Below are 23343 nucleotides of genomic sequence, written 5' to 3'. Positions count from 1 at the left end.
ATCAAACTCAAATAATTTTATTTAAATAAATTTTGCATTTTCTTTACTAATCTGCACAAATCAATGTTAAATCGTTTGAATTTAAATCCTGTATTTTTTTCATTCATTATTTAATTGAATCGTATAATTCTTATCCGTGATACAAAATTGCATAAATTCATTCATGTATCAGATACAGAGTCATTTAAAATTTATCTTACGATATAAATCAGTAGGTAGCCAAATTGTATCAAATTGTAAGCTTCAAATTATGAATTGTACGATTCTGATAACAGTCAAAACATGTAGAAGCTCAAATATGTACTCTGGAATGCCAATAATAATCCATGCTTTGCAAGTCATGTTACACACAAACCATATTGTTTCCATTGGTATGATGGTGTATCTTTCTAAAAGTTGCTTGATAATCACCGTTAAGTAAGAACTACCGTAAGGTTATATGAACGTATGTTAATAATAAAATATTGTAATTATATTAATGACTACTGTAATAAAAGAATGTTTTCTCATCTTGTATTGTGTAGTTAGGCTGTGTTAGGTTTAGGGAGGGAGGAGAGAAATTTGATGGGTCCCATGTGGAATCCATTCATTTACACTTTACTTTAATTCAAAAAAAATTCTTTAATTTTCATCTCTATTTTCATTATCTAAATGAAACACAGTATTAGGCATGCCCAGGCAAAGTGGAATTACATACTAGTACACTAGTTACAAGTTAGCAGGCAAAATTGATGATGCTTCTTGCTGTCTTAAGCTGTCGGCCACATGAGCAATTACTCCTACACCAGCATTGTGAAGCCATTCATTTTTCACCTGAAATCATACAAGCACTCGTGTTAAAAACTCTGTATCAGTGATACCATCATCATCCGACAGATTAAATGGATGCAGTACATGAATGTTGTTATGAGCAAAGAAAGGCCAGAATGCTGAGTGAAAGCTGACATCAACTTTTTTCCATCCCAACTGCTGTAATCCCTGAATCATCTCATCTGTTAAAAAGATTAGTGGCTTTAGAGGAACATCAGTGACTGAACAGATAATCGATACACATCTTAATTTTAATAAGTTACTCTAGGCAATAATAATCACCTTCTACAATTTCATGATATTCTACAGTATTCTGTGTATTTGGCGCATTTTGTGCTGCCTTCTTTGCTTTTACTGCTTTTGGAGGAAATTTAGGCCCATCAGAAGGAACTGGGGGACAATATTCCACATCAACCACGTGCTTGTATCCATCTAAAGATTTTCGAGGAGGCTGCCAATACAATAGAAAATGTTAATACCATAAAAACTTATTCACATTCTTTAACTTTTCTTATATTAAAGAAAATCTCCTCCTACTTTTCAAAACAGAACCTGCACCCAAAAAAAAGGATTGCAGCGCTTTCCCCTTTACCCAGCATCACTAGTTTCTTTTCCACGCTTGCAACATGGAAGCTAACGAACAAACTAGGATGCCAGAATTAACACCACTCATAAGTCACAACATTTTAATTGCAGTATCAATTGAATTGATCCATCAATTTTATTTTATTTTATTCGTTTCAAAGGGATTTAAATATAGACATTCAAGAACATCAGTATTGCTAGATCAACTGATACAGATAAAACTAAGAACCACTGCCACATCCATTTCTGGATACAGGCTTTCATCTTTTGCAGACAGGCTGTGACTCTGCAGTCATAGGAAATTCGAATTGGAAATTCCTAATTAATTATGAAGGGACAATAGAGATTAGGCTACTAATGAACTGAGAATAGTGCAAATTATAAAACCATCCTGATAACTGAAAATGTGAAGAACTGAATATCCCAATCAACAGTCAAACTACTGAAGTTCTTCAAGTGAAGTACAATTTTTTTTATCGGCAAAATGTTAATTGTTAGTTTGTAGCTTTTTGTTAGCAGGAGGGATCGAACGGTGACCTTTCCTTATTTCTTAATAAACCAACCTTATGTCTCCTCAAGTGAAGTACGGTAGTATACAAGTATTTATCAAAGAATTAAAAAAATGAAATATAGTCACATTTTGATGGGACACTTAATTCTCTCAGCTCATATTTGTTTCTTTATCACAATGTCCCAGATAAACTTTGATGTAGTAGATGCAAGTTCACTTTTAAACCCTTTTCTGTTGAAATTTAATGCATTGATGATGATAAAATCTAATACGTCATCATCATATTATTATTGGGAAAGGGTAAGGAAATTTGATGCTCTGTAACAGTTCTAGTACACAAAGTAGTAAATAATAATAATAACAATCTCTTTTATACTTCTATTATTTTCATTACTTGATATTATTCATCGCGACATGAACAAAATTTTATATTAGAACTCCTGATAATATTTCATACCTGTAGAAGATATCCGGTTATCCTATTAGCAATAGTAGAATTTAAATTACAACTTACCATTTAAGTGATAAATCTAAAATTTAAGACAAGTAAAACAGATTATAAATGTAAGACTTAAGCACAGTTAGGATGTTAAGCATAATTCCAAGCATCCTACAAGATTTTAGTTTAGTCATAATCTAAGTATTAATTATTAATCATTAAACTTACATTTGTTGAATATTGGAGATCAGTAACCAACAAAAAATAAGACAATCCAATTGGAGAAATCATCATATTCACCTTACTGAGCTCAGTTTCCCTCCTTATAGAGGATGTGCGCCACCCAACCATATCTATATGAAGTTAAAGAAATTACCAAAATTGAGGAGAAAGGAACCATAAGTTTATCATTGATATGCCTAACAAGTTGTAAACAGAAAAACATACTGAGAGGATACGATCATATGAAACATTTGCATAAATGATGCGACATGTAAATGCTCCAAGTGCAGATCTACAGAAATATTAAACTTTGTAAGTATTAGATTACTTAATTGAAAAAGAGGGATATGAACTAGTACAAATAGATTCCTTTACTTACAAAAACTTTCCATCATCAGAATCAGAAGCCATTCTCAATAGGAGAGGTGGTTTGTCAGGTTTACCATCAGTAAGGAACAACTGACTACCTGTCTGACCAACAAAAAAAGGAGCTATAGGTGCAGCAAGCTTTTCTAGGATTGGGACACCCAACAGAAATGGAAGCTGAAATATATGCACAGTAAACAGTCAAAACTCTTATGGCCGGCAAATTTTCAGTACAAGTTGAGAAACACAAAGAGCATCAACAAGACATATAAACAGAGGGGGTTGGCAGAAGGATGGTTTGGATATTCAATTCATTCATTTGACTTAAAAAGTCCTGTTTATTAGCATTATTTTCTAATCACCTTTTTCATGATTGTAATATAACATTTCTCCAGTAAAATTAAATTTTTGTTAGGACCTGTTTGGGGATAATGCAAATCCTATTCTAGTATTGTTTCCATCGGAACTGCTATTAAAAGAGTTACTGGCATTCTCTCCTCCTTCCACTCTTTCTATTTAAAAATTTCTTCAAAGGCTGTATGCCTGTATAAAAATAAAAATCTCAAAATATAAATACAAGCATGCATAATTCGATGTAAAAACTAAGAACTGTGTACAAGAAACTAATTCAAGAAAGAGAATACTCAAAGTCAAATCTCAGCTCAGAGAAAATTGAAGGGAAAACAAAGAAACTATTAGATGGATAAAAAAAGCTTCAAACTTAGTAAGGTTTAGCTTGAGGGAGTGTGTCATATCTTGCATTATCTTCAAGGTTTAGTTTCCCTATTTCCTCATTATCTCTTAATTTTAGTTAACAACTTATTTCTTTATCTCAATGATTTGTTCACCTAATTAGCCAGGATTATGATTAGTTAATTAGTATAAATATGGGTTAGAGCTTCAAGTTTTACAAATATACCAAACACATCAAGACATTGTAATATCTTAGTTAATACTTAATATCAAATTATTAATTCAGTGTTTCATTCTCTTTTATCTCTCTTCCTCTCTCTATCCCTAAGCTCATAATTTCAACATACAGCACCAAGACAATTTCAAGTTTAAAAAAAAAAACGACAACACAAATCTGATATATAGACGTTTCAAATGGAAGTCATATATATGACAAAAAAAATATATTGTCCAGAACAGACCTGCTTCTTTCCTCTCACACCAAGATGTGGTGTAGCTAAAGTTATAAAATTGATTGGCTCTAACCCAGCAATCATCCCTCCTCTTGAAAGGCTTGTTCCCTGGGAATTTCCTGTCACGCTGTTTGCTAGATTACCTGGTTGGTCCCTACTATAGGTATCAAGTGAATAAAGAACAGCAATTGCATATCTAGCGAACAAGCCTCCCAGAGAATGGGCTAGAAAGGAGATTCTTTTCAGGTTCTTTGTCTTTTTAACAACTTGCAAGACCTGTTTTGATGAAAGGCCATAATCATTCAACATGAAACAATTTGAGAGAAATTCAAAGCTATCAGAACTGAAATTGGGCATGCTAACTTCAGATACATAAATTTGCATATCTCGGGACTCACTTCATCAGCTAATCGCTTTCCAGCTCCATCAATCCCAGAAAATGTCTTAGTGTACGTATTTGATGAACTTACTGCAAACAACAAATAATTGTTAAGGACTTCAGCTAGACAAATAATTTTACATTATTCACGGATGAGGCACTCATGCAATACCCAAGAAAGTTTTCACAGCATATATATATATATATATATATATATATATATATATATATATATATATATATATATATCTTAGGCAGCTTAAGCTTACTTCTTTCCAAATGATACAAATAGACTTTTTCCAGCATTAACTTGAAAGAAAGTGAAAAGAACAGTTAAGGCTGTTCAGCACAAGAGTGAGAGTTAAATTTTGCATGTTTACTTAAACCAGTAAAGCAGATTATGTTTGAGTTGGTTAAGGTATCTCAGTCAGTTGCCTCCATAGATCATTGAAAATTTTTCACAATTGTTCTCATGCTTTGACCAATTCCATTTTTGTGCACAACACACACAGACAAGACATCATATTCAAATAAAAGAAATGAGATATTCAAATATTTTCTCAATCAAACATCCCAAAAGTAACGATTTAATTTAAAGAAACTAAGAACACTCTGGTTCAACAATCAAACATTACATAGAAAGCTCTTCTAAAGTGAGCTTGTATGTAAGTATGTAAAATACACAAACAAGGGTGTATCCACCATTGATTTAATTTCAACTACATCACAATCTTAACACACTAAACTAATTTGAACTACTTTAACCCTCTAAAATTTAAGGGTGGATACACCCTTGTACACTTTACAAACAAGCTCAATTTATAGACCTAGAGGAGCATTATGCAATATAACATAGAGAACCACTAGTTAAAAAGAAGCACTAACCATAAATTAAAAAGTTTTTTCCAAGGCGCCTTTTCAACTCTGCTTCTGCATAAGTCCAATCCCCTGTGCTGTATCAATCAAAACATCAGTACAACTTTGTATGAGACTAAACTACAGATCAACATCCAAATGACCAACATAAAGAAGCGGACAGATGAGACATATGATAAACAACCTTGGGCACAAATTTTGCAATGAAACCAACTGGTAAAAGTGTAAACAATGAAAGGAATACTTTTCTTTATTCACATTCATAGGCTAAATTGTGAGATTATGAATTGAATCAGATTTATAATTGATAGGCAAACTGGAAAGGTACCCACTAATCATAAACAGGATGAAAATCATAATCCCTTCCAACTGAACTTCAATATAGTAACTAACTTTAAAAGCATTAAGCACGTTAACTTCACTTTTCACCCATACAAGCATCACTCATATTTTAACACAAAATAATTCAAACAAATTTTTATCCTCTCAATATAAATATATCACATACCTACCTAAGATACCATGAACAAGAACAAGGAGATGATCAGGGTCGTTCTTCAAATTCCCTATGCTAGCAATAGAATTTCCAAGAGTGACAGAACTCATAGCTTGAGCTCTAAGGCCCTGGTGTCTCTGTCCACTGTTTGTACCTGCAAAAATTCATCTACCAGCCTTAATGGAAATTAAAACTTTAACATATATTTGCACCAATATTAATACTGTGGTTAGAATATTGGGATTATTAGTCTTAGTGTTTGTAGGCTTAGACTAGTACTAGTACTTGCCGTAATCATTAGTAGGTTTATAGGAGTATTAGGTTGTAGTACTTTATCACATCTATCAAACTTATAGTCATTCAGTAAACAAATATGCACAACCATCTTTCTCTCTTTTCTCTCTTCCCTACCAAAACCTTATTCCAACAATGGTCTTTTACCTAGAAAACTACAAAAAGAAAATAGATAAAAGAGTGACAAAGAAAGAGGATGGAGAAAGCAAGCCAAGGAGGAAATAATTGTAAAAAATGTTGCCCAATGCAAAAGGCTTCCCAACATTATGGAGCCTTGAGGCGGCATATGTATGAATCTTGTTGAGGAAAAGATGATCTGGCCCTATAGTTTTAATGGATAACATACAAAGCAAATTGATGAATAAGAATATTATGTGCTAACATGTTCTCTCTAAGCATACAGGGATTAAAAATTGGCAATCTGTCTGATTGAAAGATCATGAAGATCATCCTAAGACTATGCTCAATAACTGTTGGAAGACTTCATTATCCTATGATCATTTCACCATTTAACAGCGAGTCTGAAGATTATGTCATCTTGAGAACATTATAGTCGAACAAGAGACAAAAAGCATCAAGGTCAAACACTAGTAATGCAACATTCTTGAGCACAGTGTCTGACGCAAAAGGAGAAAAAACAATGTAGCCTTTCAGATGATGGAAAGTTCTACCTACTCAGATCTCTTGTCAACTCCAGAGGAACAAAAACTACTTTTGAAATCAAAAGATAGAGCAACAACATTCAAATCATCAAATGAACAATAAACAAATACAACATTTAAATTCTGTAGAATCTAAGTAAGCCCATTTATGAAAAAGAATTGATGGCATTGGTGTAAGCCATCCAGCATTGGTGTCCATACTAAGAGGCAGGAAAGTTACAGTTTTAACCTACCAGAAAATCTTGAAACACCTATTACAGCTGAGAAAAACAACCCAAAATCAGAAAAACTGGCTGGCTAAGCCACTGGGTTATGATTTTGACATAATCTATTGGCCTAGACCTGGACAGGAGAATTGGGCCACAGATGCACTATCACAAATGGAGGAAGGGGAATTGATAGCTCTCATAGGGCCAATTTTGCTGGCTGCAGAAAATATTCAACAAGCAATGAATGTTGATCCTCACTTGAGTAAAATTATCACTTCATTTCAGGAAAAAACAAATGAGAAACCAGGGTATTCTTTAGATCAGGAATGCCTATTCTATAAGGGTAGAATTGTTATAACAGCTAACTAAGAATGGACATCAGTTCTGCTAAAGTGCTACCTGAATTTCATTCAAACCCAGTAGGGGTCATTCAGGGGCTTATAGGAGCTATAGGCATTTGGAAGCAAACCTATTTTGGCAAAGGATGATGGCTATAGTAACTAAATTTGTAGTGGAACACCCTATCTGCTAGCAGAACAAGTATCAAGCAGCATCTCCATTCTCCAGCAGGTCTACTCAAAACATCACCTATACCAAAGGCTATAATGGGATGATGTGGGGATGAATTTTATCACAAGACTACCTCTATCTAAGGGGTATGATGCAATCCTAGTTGTTTTGGGCAGGCCGTCCAAGTGTGGTCACTTCATCTTATTGAAACACCCCTTTTTGGCTCAAATGGTGGCTGAGTTGTTTGCTAAGGAGGTTGTTCATCTCCATGGAGTGACAACCTTCATAGTAAGAGATCCAGATCCACCTTTTATAAACAAGTTCTGATTTGAAATATTTTGCCTAAAGCGTACTGCTCTTCAAATGATCTTAGCACATCACCCTATAACAGATGGTCAAACTAAAGTACTAAATAAGGTGCTAGAGACTTACTCACACTATTTTGATTGTGAGTAGCCCAAGAAGTGGGCAAATTGGTTGCATTGGGCTGAGTAATGGTATAATGTCTATCAACTTTCAGAGAGCTGCTGGTTGCATTCGATTTGAACTGACCCACGGCAGAAAACCACCCACACTATCTACCTAGGGAATGCTTGGTTGTATGTAGCCAATGGAAGAATGTTTTGCTTTTGCATGGTGCTTAACTTTACACTCTCTCCACTGGGAACACAAGTGATTTCATATTGGCCAATGTTAGGCAACGAAACCTGTATTTTGCCTTAATTAAGGACAATGAGTTAGTGGTATGCAATCGCCAATTGCACTTATAAAATAAGACATGTAGACCCATAATATCAAGTTAACTCCTATTTAGTTTCAGTCACAACCTCTTAACTCTGGTATAAGTAGTGCGTATCCTTTCATGTGATTCCTTCTATCAATCAAAATAGAGTCCTATTTATAGCATAGATAAATGAAGTTTCTAGAACTAGATGAACGTTGAAAACTTCTAAAGTGGTGCAAAACTACCAACGAGCTAGTTAGCTGCCAAGTACCAAAATACAAAATCAGCTAATAAATAAGGGGGTGTTTGATTTGGTTGTTTCCTGTCTTTATTTTCACTGGAAATAGAAAATGATGATAGAAATGTATTTAGTTGGATTTCTGTTTTCATTTTAAGTGAAAATATTTTCCCAAACAAACCAAAAACTGGAAACAATAAAATCTCGTTTTCAATTCAAATCAGGTAGTAAAATGAAAATGCGATGGCAAGGAATGTAATCTTAAGTAAATCTAAAAATACATTTCCTTTTGAAAATGCATTTTCAGTATTTTTATTTCTTGAAAGCAGAAAACAAGAAGTTAAACCAAATATGTTTTCAGAATTTTAATCTTTTAAAAATGAAAACAGTTTTCAGAAAATGAAAATGCAAACCAAACACACCCTAAATTGATCTTCAAGTCACTTCCCAATTTCCTATTCATCAAAGAAGGTGGACCATACAGGACCTTGGGCCAGTACCAGGTCCACCCCACCCTCTAGCCCAACAGTATAAATCTGGCCCACTATGTAAGTAGCTTAAGAAGGGGGATGTAGTTTACTGCATCTTTTTTGGCTTCCGGAATGACCAATCCGAAAGGTAAAAAACATTGCGGAAAGGGTGAAAAGAAGCAACTTGGAGGTGCAGGAAGCAATAGCCTAAGAAGGATTTTCAGTATTAACACTAGTCCTAAGCAGTATTTTTCTTTTTTATTTTTCCTTGTGTCTACACAGGGGTGGACCCTCACTGCTCTCCCACGTGTAAACCAACCTCTCGTGCACACAAGAACAGAAGGCGAAGAGTAAAATGATAGTAACGAAAATTGAAATAATCAAAGCTCGATGTACAATTGGCCAATGAAACAAAAACGATCTTAATTATGAGAAACGTAAATTCGGGCAATAACAAATCCACAATGAAATCGGTTTTAAAAAAATGGAAGATTAGGGAATTAAAATAAAAAAAAAATTACCAGAAGAGATAGAGAAAGTAAAAGTGGAGGGTGAGGAGGAAGAAGCTAAATGGGGTTGTTGTGAGGCTCCCTTGCTGTTGCGATTGGAAATTCTAGGCGAGTAGGCACAGCGCGCGTGAATGAAGGGTGGCGTGGCCATATGTCTGATGTATGATAATATTTGAAGGCACTCAGAACTCGGAATGGGCAATGGATTCGCAGGTGGGAACAAGCCATCTGTTAATTTGTGATTCATGTAAACGACACGCAACGCAACGGAAGCAGACATACAAAATCACCACTCACCACTCACCACTCACCAGTGGGGTTTCCTTTGCTTTGGCCTCTTTTTTTTCTTTTTGTAAATAATCAAATTGTTCCCTAAAGGTGTGAGGTCCAAAAGATGTAAAATTCATATTTACTATTCTCATAATATGCAAAACAAGTAGATATACTAGTCAGTCATTTATTGATAAATTAATTTTTAAACCGATAAAATTTATAATTTAATGTTAAATTTTTCTCATAAAATATAAGTTATTGTTAAATTTATTTTTAACTTTATAACTTGAAATATAAAATAATCTTATAAATTTAATAATAACACTGATTTATCGCACTCTATATACATCCATAAACTACAACATTTGTAACTTACATAAAATGAATTCTGCTATTTTTTTTCCTTATCAAACTACTACAATATATTTAGATAAAGAAATGCCACTAATTTCTTCTTTTTAATGGTATATTTTTATTATTAATTAAAATTCATTAAAAATTGAAAAATTATAAGTCTTAATTACTCTTAATTCAATAAATTTCTCTTATAATTTTGGAGATTTTCATTTTAAAGTAATAAAAAAGAGTATGTTATAAAAAAAAAAACAGTGTTATTAATTCTCTTCTTTTTATTTATTCTTAATTCTCTTCTTTAAATAAACATATATTGGAAAAAATTTCTAAAAAAATGTTTTACAAATAATGATAATATATATTGGTAACATCTCATGTAATATGATGAAACTTAAAAGTTTGGCTAATAACAGTAATTATGATATTGCTTAAAGAAAACAGTTATTATCATTATTATAACTATTATAAAGGGAATAGTTTTATTTGGTGGTATTTTTTTAGTGGATATTTTTACCCTCAGTATCTTTTTTTTTCTCTTTTTCTATCTGTATCTTTCTTGAACAGTTTTTTTTATAAAAAAAATTCTATAGAATTTTTTAGTCATAGGAGATTTTATGATTTATGACTTGAAGGATTTATAAGAATAGAAAGAAATAACTAAATTGAGTTAATCAATTTTAGAACTAATAATATAAATCAAAATTTAATTTTTTTGTTAGATTTTATTACATTTATTTTTGTTGAATTCTATGTGAACAAAAACAAATATTTCGGTATAAAATATTTTTTTATTGTGAATACATTAAAATAAACTTATTAGATGAGAGTAGTATACAATTTACGGTTAATGTACTTTTTCTTTTATCTATTCTTTCTTTTTCTTTCACCAATTTTTATATGACAATGAATGTTTTTGTGAGTAATATTTTTTGTGCCCATTAATGTCACTAGAAAAGCCTTTGAAAGTTTCAACCTTGACTATCTTTGTTAACAAACTGATGATTGACGAAGCAACTTCTTTCCCCTAAGAATTTGATGTCTTTTCAGGCGTTAGTCAGCAAAAAACAAAGCCTTTATTATGTGCCAACAATGCTTTTAGGATAAAAGACTGAAAATTAATCAAACTTTACCTATCAAGTGTAAGATGCAAGAAATCCACTATGGGAACCTTTTTTAATAATTCGCTTCAACAACCAATAGATCACCCACAAAAGAAAGGGTTGATTATTAAAAAGATATACTGAATTAATAGTTCTTATAATAGCTTATATGCACTAGATAAAAGTGATATATATTGTGTCAAAAAAGTAATGATATATATATATATATATATATATATATATATATATATATATATATATATGGTAATAAGTTAATATAAAATAATAAAAAAGTAAATTTTCAAATTGATATTAAATGACTATATTTTATATGTCTTGTAACATAAAAAAAATTAAGTAGTAATAATTTGTTTTTTTAGAGGAATAATAATTTAGAAGTGAATCTCATATATGGACCTTTATAACTTAGCATTTCAGTTTTATTTGATTAAATCATTACTAAATATATTTATTTCTAAAATATTCACATTGAAAGCACGAATTATTTCATTGAGAATTAAGTGGTGATCTTGAAATCACGTTATTCTTCAAACAAATGAGTATTCTCTTCTAGCACTCCCCAATATTCGGTCAACGCAATAGAACTTGACAAGTTTTCTACGTATAATACTCAGTCGGTCACTTCACTTCTTTTTTCAGTCTCCGCAAGCACACTACACCTACGCAATGGAGTTTTAAAATGAGGGTTTGTTGAACTTCCACAAGTGGGGACTGTGGCTTGTGGGGCAATGATTTTCATGAAAAAGTAAAAGGAAGAAAATGGAAGGTATTAGTTGATGTTGTGTGAATTAGGTGGAAAAAGAAGTTGTATTTTCATGTTTAAAACTCCTTTTATGGTAAGAAGTTAGAGAATATTTAGTCATCTAGAAGTATTAGGAATATATTTTTTAACACATTTTTTTAAATATATTTTTTTAATTGATCAAAATTTATTAAAAACTATAAAATTAAAAGAAAATATCATTAAATATAATATAAGATCCATGGAATTTTATTATTTTTAATAAATTTCAACTAATAAAAGAGTATGTTTTTAATCTTTCTCTTAGTTATTTACCCAAACCCAATTGCAAAAGTCTCGGTAGACTACAAGCGATCAACCTGCCTCCTCTCCACCACAAATAATTCCCTTTGTTATTAATTAATGCATTATGCATGGCTTATTTCTCTCTTAAATTTCTTGTTTTTTTTAAGTAAGGTATTATCATATTTGAAAGTTATAAGACTAATTCTTAAAAAAAATAAAACACTAGTTAAAAAGTAACTTTTTTCCCACAAATATTACTTTATTTAGAAACCAAACCTTTATCATATGTTTATCATATGTTTAAAGGCCAAAGCTAGCTACTAGTTGCTTGTATCACATTGTTACCAATTAAGTCTAAACTTAGTTTTAAACTCTTTTTTTAATCAATCAGTGAACCCTTATATATGATCCTAAATGGTCGAAAAAAGTCACCATATGTGTTTTCCACAAGCCTCCTGGGTGGTTTTCTAGTTAATTATGTATGCTTCAATGTCCAAATACCTAATCGAGTTGGCAGGAAAAGAGACCACTTGTAAGGACTCCAATGTTCAACACTACTAAAAAAGTTTGTTTCTATGACACACATTCTAAGACGATTCCTTTGAATCGCCTTAGAATGTCACACGGTAACATTTTTGTAATTAACGCAATTATTATTATTTTTTATGTCGTAGAAACTAAGACAGTCCTAAAGAACTGTCTTAGAATGTCACATAGTGGCAATTTTATAATAACATCGAACGAAGACAACGACGGTCTTGTTGATGATCGTCTTCGTTGACTGAATTTATACATAAGCCCTAGCCACTGAAACGCGCGTGCCCGAAAAGCTTCTTTTTTGTTGAGCGTCTTGCCTATCGGTTTGTGTCTCACATCCCGTCGTCCGTCATGCGTGTGTGGTGTTGACCTCCCTCTTGCTGTAGCTACTGACGTGCATGTCACTGTCGAAGTGGTGTGGCCTGAGTTTGCACACTATACCAACAGTCATCTCTTGACTCCGTAATCTCAGAGGTAACCAAATGTTTTTAAAATCCCTAACCACCTTATCTAAGATTTTAAGTTAACTTAAAATCTTAGATAAGGTGGTTAAGGATTAGGCCTAGCAACCTAAAGTGTAAAACTCTATAGGCTTCTATTTATATATAAGGTAGGTTTAGATAATGTGATACTTCTTCAAGATAAATACATTTATCTTTTGGTGGATAATAAAAATTATTTGAATAATACCATACTTGATATAGAAGCTATATTGTTAATTTTGTTGCAAGGATATATCGGCTTTTCATGCAATTAAGCTCTAATTGGGAAACCTAGCTAGGATAAAAGTCTAGAACTGTAATCCCCAAGTGAGTAGCTCATGATATCGGAAGGTGTTAACTTATTGAGATGTATTGTGACATGGGACCTAAATCAATCAACTCTACGAGATATGATCAAATACTGAATATAACTGTCTAGCAAAAATTCAAATCACATTTCTACAAGAATGAACCGTGGTTAGGTATTTTTCCCTACTCAATTTCCACGACAAGTATCTATATATATAAATGTGCAAGGGATATTTATTATGGTATTGCCAATACATAATACAACTTTCCAAGTAGCCCACATTTATTGACAAGAAACAGTCAAGAAGTTCATGCGATAAATCACTGTGCTTCACATTATAGAGCAAGCATGAGGGTTGTCATCACTGAACATGGACATGGCCTTCTCATCAATAATTGCTGCACCAATTGGCTTGTGGTAGTAGCCAAAGTCTTCACCATAACTATAGCCATGCTTGTAATAATTGTAAGAAGAGGAGGGCTTGGCAGAAGCAAAGTAATTACCATTGCCGTAATGGCGAGCCAAGGCATGGTATTCTGGGTTGTATGGATATGGCCACAGTTCTGCCCTCCTACCAGTCTTCCTCACTGTTTTCAATACCTTCTTTTGGTCTGCCCAACCCATCACAGTTACCTTTTGCATCCTCATGTCTATATCAACATCATCAACTCCTGATGATACAATTCGTTTAAAACCAATAGGTATGAATTTGAACTTGGCACACTACAACGATAAATGTTTGAAGAGCACTAACATAAAACTTGCATACACACTATTTTATAATTTTTTTCACAGGAAAAAACGAATTGGGTCCATTGAACTCTTGAATTATATGTAAACAGTTATACTTTTGTTTATTTATACACCAAATTTTAGAAAATTCATTCAATAATAGGTATATGCAATATATTTTATATTAGTTTCTTTTCAACTATAAATATTTTTATTCCTCAAAGCTTCACATTTAAATCACACAATATTAGTACTCTTCCATAATGTCAAAATTAATAAATCGTTGAGCAAACGCTAGCTATATATGTGCAAGATTGAATACATAATTAATTTAAATTTTAATACACACACAAATAGGGTCTAATTATACCTTTCTTTCTATATTAAAGGAGCAAAAAGAGAGGGAAAAAAATGTCAAGTATGCTCAATGACATTATGTTGTCAATGCGAAATAAATTAAATCTGATATAGCGATTGATATGATATGATCTGCTAATTTTGGTTTCACCCTCTTTCAGTAGAATGGAAATGTATTGGTTTTTAATTTTACGTTTTGTTTTGTTTTATTTTTAAAGTTTATCAAATATAAAATAGAACTTGTATATATGATCTTCTATTCCGTTTTAGCACAATTATTACTAAACACGTATATAATTATATGATTTTGATAAAAACAATTGCACACAAAGTTAAGGCTTTTATGTACCACGTAATTTTTTGAGAGCTTTCTTTATCTTGGTCTCGCAACCTGGACAGTCCATGTGCACACACATCTCTACTATCTGTAAAACACAAGAAAAGAAAAATGAAGAATAGTTAAACATAAATAAACCATATGAATTATTATTAATACAAAGGTCACCTGTAGTTGAATATATGTACAATGCATGCACGTAATTAACCTCTTATTTCAAATTGATAAAGTTGAATATCAATCAAGAGTATGCTTGTGTAATTAAGGACTTTTTTTAACATTTTCAGAAGTTGTTACTTTTAACTTCTTATAAAAGTACTTAAATGCCTTTTTCTTTAAGATTTTTTTAATTTATATAATTATTACAATTTCTTAAGCATGTCTTTTAATTAAAAGATTTAAAATAAATGTTAACATACGGTCCCTTATAATCAAGGAAGATATAGAACCTATTTACACCTTGGTAATGAAAATAAAAATGAAATTGTAGTTATGTGTGCATGATGATGTGCAAAAGATAATAACAAGAGAGACATAATTCAAGAGCAGTGGCAAAATAACAAAATAGTGTTTCTAAATTCTAACCGTCATTATTTCCTAAAGATTGCAATGAGCTTCTAGCTATAAGGATGAAAGACAGCAAGATTATATGTCCTATTTGTTGGTGGCAAGATTGATGAATCTTTATATTGTTTGCGTATTATATATATAGTCACGAAAACCAGCAAGATTGAGAAATGCAACATAATTAAGAATATAAATATACTTATTTTCACGCGTAGTCCCCAGGGGATGGATTTTCTTTCTCTTTTCATAATTTGTTGCTCATAAACAAAAACTTGAAAGTGTAGACAAATTGGAAATTGCACAGCAAATGCTCAGAAATTGGGAGGAGCCGTTGATAGAAACAAACCTTTTATACCGCAGTAGGGTATAGAGAAAAGCTATGGACGGCAAAATATATGTGTCACTAGTCACCAAAAAGAAAAAGACACACACATATATATATATATGTGTGTGTGTTACTATCACTTTATTTTCACTTACGTACTATATGTGTCATCAATTATGATTGGATGATTGTAACAAATTAGCATGAACGCCATTTTAACATTTTAATGGAACCTTATCACGTATGAATTTGATTGAAATACTACAATTTTAACTTTTTGCAACTTCAAAATGGCACAGCGTGATCTTTTTATTTTTTATTTTTTGAGTTTCGTCGTAGGTGTTATTTTCATAGAAGCTGACTACGAAGCTAGCTACGACAGCATGATATATATTTTTAAGTAACAAGCTCAAAAATTGAAGTTTAGAAGCTAATGATTAATTATTAATAAATAAATCAAAGGGCGTTGCCGTGTTTGCGACTTCCTTGCACATATTTTGAAAAGAAATCTGCTGAGAATATCATGCGTTAAAAATATATATGTGAAAATACTAGTTGATATAGTTGACGAAGTCTCTTCTACCACAAATATTAATATGACAATTTTTTAGTACGCATGTATTGCATTTTCAAAACTTAAAAATAATTATTAACCATATTTTCATTATAATTAAGTTATTGTACATCTATGTTTATTATTTTCACTACACGTATTATTTCTATTATTGGGATTTAAATAAATTAGAATTATCTTTTTACTATAGTTAGAGGATAAAATATTTTTTAAATCAAGAATATATGATTATTCCCATCCTCCCCCTCCCCCAACACACACAAAAAAAAATTGTCTTTTCCATATTTTAGAAAACATCTTTTATTCCTATTAATTTATTTAATAATCTAATCAAGAAACTTTATAATGATAACATTTGGTGCGTTGATTTGAGTAAAACTGTATTTAAATTGTTTCCTCTTGAATTTAAATATAGTAGATAAAAAAATAATTATTAACAAAATAAGTTATGAATATTTCATATTTGTAACAATAAAAAAAATTATGATATGTGATTCCCACATTATTCTTGTGGAACAAGTGAACCAAAATATGGCACGCGTACAGATCTTTTCATACGCATGATAAGTGGTGTTAAAATTTTCTTTCTATTTTTTCTTATAATTATTAAATTAAAATAGGCTCTATATTTCTCTTGGTTTTTTTTTTGAAAAAAAAAAGGTGGTGTTATCAACTAACAAGGTTTATTTCAACTTAACCATTATACTTGAATTTCGAATCATCATTCCTAAATATGATTGTACTTAACTAAACAAGATTATTTTTTATACAAAATAGTTGTGATTTATAAAAAAAAAAATCTATTAAGTCATGTTATAAATTTAGCAAGAAAATAAAATATTTCTTTTTTTTTATTTTATATTTTTGTTAACATCATAACCATTAGAATGGATTGACGAATTCAGCCGGTAAATGTACAACTCTCTCTCTATATATAAGGTAATACAAAATAATTATATACAAATAGATATTAATATAACACCTTGAAAGAAAGAAAAAAAAGTGACTATCTATCCAGCTAACATGCAAGAAAAATCACAAGCAGCAATTAAAAGAATAGACATGAACTTTTAACCTTTTAAAATAAAGATAAAAGACCAAAAATAACATTGAAAAAATTATCAAGAAAATCCCAACGAATTCATAGTTTGATCTTTAACCAAATTCAACGCTTATTGTTGCTGTACTTCCGTCTTCCACTAATTTCCAGTGCACTTTCAAATTTGATATTTAATAAAACTTTGTACTTATTTTTACCTTAACCATTAGATTTAACAAGACACCAACAACATAATACCAATCAAAGGAAAAACTTGAAACAAATAATAAAGAAAAAAGTTACACAAACACCCAAACACCCAAACAGTGTTTATACCTCAATTAGCCACCCCTTTAAATATATTATTTTATTATTTCAACTACACCCGTTTAATATTTCAGGTGTTGGGTGGGGTACGTGTATCACTGCTCAATAAGAAATAATATGGTTGAAAAAAATACTTCCCACATATGGAAAGAAATTACAAAACTTGATGTCGGAATGCTGTCTGAGATAGGATTACTTATTCTAGTTTTGGACATCTCCACAAGTTTCTCAATGACATCCATGCTAAAATGGAATTATACTATTCTGCTCCAGCCGCATCCAATTCTATATTATATCACTAATACAATGTTTGTATGCAAATTCCTGCTTCAGTCGCATGATTAATTAAACTTAAAAATGATCAGCTCCATTGGTGTTTAGCTGCCAAAAAGGGAACTACACCCAACAAATTATTCAATATGCTCAAAGCTTGAATTCAACACAAAATGTTCAAATTACCACGGGGAACTACAACCCGTAGGATTTCTGCAATTTCTGAACCTGGTTGAGGAAAATCCATGTCATCTGCATAAGCAATTAATACAATCATATATCAGAACATAAACTTAATAAACCCCTTGAATGTAACATTAATTCAAAGAAACAAAAGCAAAGGAATCATTATAGAATAATACCATGACATGAGGAGCAATCCTAACACAATAGACAGGGAATCCAGTGTAAAATTTGAACGGTCCACCTGCTTTGAAGGTTTTGACAGCACAATCAACAGAGCCAGTGTATGGATATTTTCCATCAGCATCAGGTTGCATCTTCTGGATCTGGGTCTTCACATAGTCAAATGGCAAACTGCAAGCTGCTGCGAAAAATCCAGAAACGGAACTTGCACCTAAAGAAGAACAAATGTTAGTTGGTAACAGTGAGAATAAAATCTTTGGCACTATATTAACCTATGTAGCTTATGGCACAATCCATATGGAATATTAGATTTCCTTTCAAAACTTTAACTCAGACAAGGAATTATGACGTGTAATATTATGCAAGCTTCCATAATTTCCCAAAACAACGAAGAGCAACCAAGTCTCCCAATTTGTACCAAAAAAATAGAAATAGAAAGAAACATATCTGCTTACTGCTTAGACATTGTACAAGAGCCAAATTGCATGAGCACCAAGAGAAATGCAAGCACCAGAGTATGAAGAGGAGACACCAAAAGGATGGAGAAGCATCTAGGAAGGTGAGGCTAATGAGAGAATAAATAGTAGGGGTTGGTTAGTGGGAGAGTCCTGGTGTCTGGGACCCCATTGTTATTGTGTTTCTATTTCAATTTTTACATATTGCATTTCTTGTTTTCTTTCTGTAAATTCAGACTATTATTCTTCACCTTCTTAGGAGCTAGTCTCCAGTATCTGTTACCAGTCCTTAACACAGAATCGGTCAAGAGTTACCACTCCTTTCTTTTTACCAACCACTAGTGCCCTTTTCTTAATATAATAGATAATAAACTGTGCACAATCACACTTACGTTTAAAAATAAGCATTTCCAAGCCAAAAGTCAAAACATTAAGATACTATTTTAACTCGATTTTCTTTCCCCAACTTCTTCAGCGTGATAAAAAAAAATCATATACTTAGAGCCCAACTAGAAGAAACAATCATATACTTTGATAAAGCAACAAAATGGTTAAAACAAGGCCAAGACTAAACTTCCCAACTGTTCTTTGAAGGTTGGCCTATGATCTAATACTCTAATTCAATCATCTAAGGCCACCAAAGCTAACAATGTTACTCCAGCTCCCTTTTGATGCATATGGACAAATCACTAAACTGAAGTTTGACCAAATAAGATAGGCAAATTCAATCCTCTATGGCCACCATCCACCAAATAAGACGGGCTAAATTCAACCATCTATGGCCAATTGGCCACCAAATCCTACAATGTTACTCCAGTTCCCTTTTGAACCAAAATAAGGTAGGGCAGAATAGATAAAAAAACCTCTTCAACATTCATCAAATATCAATAATTTACAGACACACTCCCCAAAGCTTTAAAAAGTAGCAATCACGTGACATGCCTTCCAATCATTTAATTAGTCAAAAGTTCAGTATAAAAGTAATTTGTTAAGGGTAAAAACCAAGATCTTCTTAAAAGGGTAAAAATCCAACTTAAGTTATACTAAAGACTGACTTGGGTATATAATACATTTTCCATAGCCCACATGCAAAATCTTGAGCACATAAATGAAGTTATCATCAAACATCACAGAATCATTAAAAGAGTATCCCACTGGATCTTGGCAACATAAAAACCCATCAATAAGAGACAACATCTCAACAGCTTTAGAATTTGAAACTTCAGCAAGTGAATCCAAAACATACATATCAGTATTTTGAAGAGAGATAATGTTGACATAATTATAATTGTATCAATAGAAAACGGATTAATGATTATATGTATTATTTTCCCATACAGATATAGCTCTAGGACTAAAACTTAGAATTGTAGGGACATTTTAAATTTTCAATAACACTTATTAAGAATGAGATGCTAAACTTAGACCATTTTCAATACTTGGCTAAATTAGTCATCCACTTGAAGAGTTTGTCCAAATCAACATTGGTGCATTAACCCTAAAATCCTACCATTAACATGGCTAGTTTCAAAAGAGTAAAGTACTCTTCCAATAACATACAGAAATATTGCAATTGTTCTCTCTTATTTTGCCTGAATTGCATAAACTTTTCAAATGCACTGATATTTGTCTTCTACAGCATACTAGAAGTGACTAATTGACAAGAATCAGTTGTAAGAAAAAGGAGACATCAAACAATAAATTCAGTTCCTACATTATAGAAAACAGAACAAGGAAAGACTATGGACCTGTTTGATTCCCTTCTCACAGGTTTGTTTTCAAAACTGTTTTATAAAACAATTCCACACTGAGCAATTAATTTCTCATCTAAAATCTATTAAGTTATGAAAATTGTTTCCCAAACAAGTCTTTGAGAAACTAAAAAGCAGAAACAGCAATGAGATTTTTCTCATTCCCTTCTTTTTTTCTTGAAGGACTCTGTTCAAGTGCTCAGAGGACAAACTTTTAGAAAACAGAAAACAAACAAGGCCAACTATTGTATCTGTTTTTGTAAACAGTAAACAAACAGGGCCAACTATTGTATCTGTTGGCAACTATTGAGCTTTTGGCAAATAAAATAATGGCAGTGGATGTGGAAGACAACCCAACTATTGTAAGGTTTGACTAAATCATTTTGTTTCAGTGTTGTTAAGTCTACAAGTGGGTCAATGGGAGCATAGACTACTGAAACATCAACAGAATATTTTAAATAAGGTACACTAAAAATAATTTGGGTAAAATCTTTAGAAAGGTGTAGTACAGTTGAGCTTACTTGTCTCACACATACCATCACAATGTATAAAGCAAAAGCCAACAAGTTCAAATAAAATAATTTGACAATAGTAAAATGGTTACTTACCTAGAACAGTAGCAGCTTCACCAAGACCAACAGAATCCCTGAAGAACTCAACACTTTGATCATAAGATGCAAGCATGCCCATGTTCAATGCCATGGCTCTAACAACAGTAGGCCCAGCACCTTTCCAAAGCGCCAAAACCCCTTCATCAGCAGTAATTCGATAGAGTGCATGGAAGGCATTAGTGTAATTTCGGCGCTGAGCAGCAGGTAATGTTGCATCAGCCTGCATCCGAATGAGTGCCAAATCTGCTGGACTACCAACAGTTGCTCCGATAGCACCAGCAGTCAGCCCACATAGAGCTTTCTGATACAGTGGCAGGGGCTTCCCATCATTAGCCTCAATAGCTTTGGCCGTCAAGATTCTAAAAAGCATTAAAACCATTAAGTTAGTCACAATCACACAAAACAATTCCTTAGAAACCATGAAAGATGATGTGTCTTCCAGTTAACAAAGCTATCGCTGTATAAACAATGCAAAACAGCAAAGGAATAACATAAAGCCTTAGAAATGAAGACCACAAAATTTCTACTTTTGATTAATTAAGAGTGATGAACATAGACGTAACAACTCACTTAAATGACCCAAGACGGGCAGTGGTGTATGTAGCCTGCCTGAGTAATCCAGCAGATAGACCCTACAAGAAGTGATACATTTTAGACACCATTAGATAATAAAACGCATGTCCAAAACTCAAACTGGAATAAAACAGTCACTCATCAATAAGAAACCCCTTCATAACAAATAATCCAAAGCAACAACGTATACAAAAATACACTTCCACTTGCAGATCTATAGCCAGGTAATTAAAACAAGTGAAACAAACACGACACACAATATCTGGTCATACCAAAAACCAATAACACAACAAGCATCTCACATTCTCACATTGGAATCATCAATACGCCAAAAATCATCCCATCAATAAAGCAAGGATCCATAATAAAAGAGCATGGGAAGAGATGTGAAAACCTTATAGAAGGCAGCAAAACCCTCATTCTTAAGCATGGTGGAAGTGACCTGCGCAGCTGATCCTTGCCCAAGTTGAATCCTCACCTACACCACCAAAACCATCAAACCCCACAACACACAAAAACAGAAATCGTACACAAAAACCCACAGATCTGAATCCAGCAACAAAAATCGAACAGACCCAGAAGTCCATTTGGAGGAAAAGATACAAAAAAAAGGACGGAAAGGTGAAAACTTGACGTCACCTTGATCATATCGATGGGTTGAATGACGCAGGTGGCGAGCATGCCGGAGGCTCCACCATTGACGAAAGGCTTGATGGTGGACCACACGCCGGAAGCAGCAGGCTTGCCCTTCTTCTCGTCTCCCATTGTTGTGTTAGTGAGATAGAAAAAAGGGTTTAGCGAAGAAGAAGAAAAAGAGGGAGAACGAGGAAGAAGTGCAATAGTGGTGGTGCGTGCTCTTGGGAGCGGAGAGTAGGTATTGGGCGAGACCTATAGTATAGAGAGAGACCACACACACTATTTAGAAGTTAGAAGCGCATTTATATATTGTAAAGCTCGCATATGTTGTTGTTGTTGTTGTTATTCGTAGGCTCTCTCCCTCCCACAACAAAATGAGAGAACAACATTTTGATAAAATTAATGTGGCATTTCTTTTTTTGTTATTAACCTTGGCTTGGCATTCCTGTAATTTACGAAACCCAATGAGATCCATGTTCGTCATTTACTCTTTTCAAATTTAAAGTATACCTGGTTGCTTATTGGAGATAATCGTGATCCTTGCCACATTATAAGTCACTGCTTATTTTCTAGCAGGATGCAATTATTTTAAGGTAATATTGGGTATAAGAAGTATTTTTGTACGTTATCAGTGTACAAAATTTTATATTCTCAATTAATTAGAAATTATTATTCTTACGACGGTCAATAAATTTATCATATAGTAATTTGTAAATTGATAAAAATATAAAAAGATAAATTACACTAACAATGTATAAACGATTTACTTCACATCTAAAAAGCGTTTAGTACAAAATAAATTTTTGGTTTTTTTAACTTTTTAAATAATATTTTTATGAGAAATTATTTGACTACATTTTCCATAAAAATA

General features: G+C 32.5%; 3 protein-coding genes across 5 annotated transcripts; all 3 read right to left on the bottom strand.

The window, feature by feature from the left end:
• Nucleotides 1-450: 450 nt before the first annotated feature.
• Nucleotides 451-9785, bottom strand: LOC114412932. 3 transcript variants are annotated; one of them, XM_028377045.1, is made up of 11 exons: nucleotides 9458-9785; nucleotides 5846-5983; nucleotides 5343-5405; nucleotides 4477-4547; nucleotides 4088-4354; nucleotides 2947-3110; nucleotides 2804-2859; nucleotides 2574-2698; nucleotides 1093-1261; nucleotides 895-992; nucleotides 451-813 (listed from the first exon to the last, which is right to left on the bottom strand). In XM_028377045.1, the coding sequence occupies exons 1-11, from the start codon at nucleotides 9723-9725 to the stop codon at nucleotides 709-711; spliced, it is 1524 nt and encodes a 507-aa protein (XP_028232846.1). In that variant the 5' UTR covers nucleotides 9726-9785; the 3' UTR covers nucleotides 451-708. The 3 variants fall into 3 exon arrangements, with proteins under 3 accessions (XP_028232846.1, XP_028232845.1, XP_028232848.1); XM_028377044.1 differs by having other exon boundaries at nucleotides 5343-5410; nucleotides 5842-5983; nucleotides 9458-9784; XM_028377047.1 differs by having other exon boundaries at nucleotides 2646-2698; nucleotides 5343-5410; nucleotides 5842-5983; nucleotides 9458-9783.
• Nucleotides 9786-13707: 3922 nt separating this feature from the next.
• Nucleotides 13708-15648, bottom strand: LOC114411543 (heavy metal-associated isoprenylated plant protein 28-like). Its single transcript, XM_028375190.1, has 3 exons — nucleotides 15561-15648; nucleotides 14988-15063; nucleotides 13708-14220 (listed from the first exon to the last, which is right to left on the bottom strand). The coding sequence occupies exons 1-3, from the start codon at nucleotides 15564-15566 to the stop codon at nucleotides 13880-13882; spliced, it is 423 nt and encodes a 140-aa protein (XP_028230991.1). The 5' UTR covers nucleotides 15567-15648; the 3' UTR covers nucleotides 13708-13879.
• Nucleotides 15649-17821: 2173 nt separating this feature from the next.
• Nucleotides 17822-22777, bottom strand: LOC114412931 (mitochondrial dicarboxylate/tricarboxylate transporter DTC-like). The gene is made up of 6 exons (XM_028377043.1): nucleotides 22476-22777; nucleotides 22231-22314; nucleotides 21834-21895; nucleotides 21261-21622; nucleotides 18443-18657; nucleotides 17822-18332 (listed from the first exon to the last, which is right to left on the bottom strand). Exons 1-6 carry the CDS (start codon nucleotides 22599-22601, stop codon nucleotides 18276-18278), a joined length of 906 nt encoding a protein of 301 aa, XP_028232844.1. The 5' UTR covers nucleotides 22602-22777; the 3' UTR covers nucleotides 17822-18275.
• Between the last annotated feature and the right edge of the window lie 566 nt (nucleotides 22778-23343).

Source organism: Glycine soja, chromosome 5 (assembly GCF_004193775.1).
Source record: "Glycine soja cultivar W05 chromosome 5, ASM419377v2, whole genome shotgun sequence".
In the NCBI taxonomy this organism is placed as follows: Eukaryota; Viridiplantae; Streptophyta; class Magnoliopsida; order Fabales; family Fabaceae; genus Glycine; species Glycine soja.
This window is presented reverse-complemented; position numbering and strand designations above follow the sequence as displayed.

Excerpts from the sequence above, each read along its gene's own strand:
- LOC114412931 (XM_028377043.1), bottom strand. The coding sequence starts at position 22,601 with ATGGGAGACGAGAAGAAGGGCAAGCCTGCTGCTTCCGGCGTGTGGTCC. Across the intron at positions 18,658-21,260 it reads TGAAGCTGCTACTGTTCTAG|GTGCAAGTTCCGTTTCTGGA; the intron begins GTAAGTAACCAT and ends GTTCTTCTTTAG. Across the intron at positions 18,333-18,442 it reads GGATTGCTCCTCATGTCATG|ATGACATGGATTTTCCTCAA; the intron begins GTATTATTCTAT and ends TTGCTTATGCAG.
- LOC114412932 (XM_028377044.1), bottom strand. The coding sequence starts at position 9,725 with ATGTCTGCTTCCGTTGCGTTGCGTGTCGTTTACATGAATCACAAATTA. Across the intron at positions 3,111-4,087 it reads GTGTGAGAGGAAAGAAGCAG|CTTCCATTTCTGTTGGGTGT; the intron begins GTCTGTTCTGGA and ends CATATATTTCAG. Across the intron at positions 2,699-2,803 it reads TGCAAATGTTTCATATGATC|ATATGGTTGGGTGGCGCACA; the intron begins GTATCCTCTCAG and ends AACTTCATATAG.
- LOC114411543 (XM_028375190.1), bottom strand. Across the intron at positions 14,221-14,987 it reads AGCTCTCAAAAAATTACGTG|GAGTTGATGATGTTGATATA; the intron begins GTACATAAAAGC and ends TTGTATCATCAG.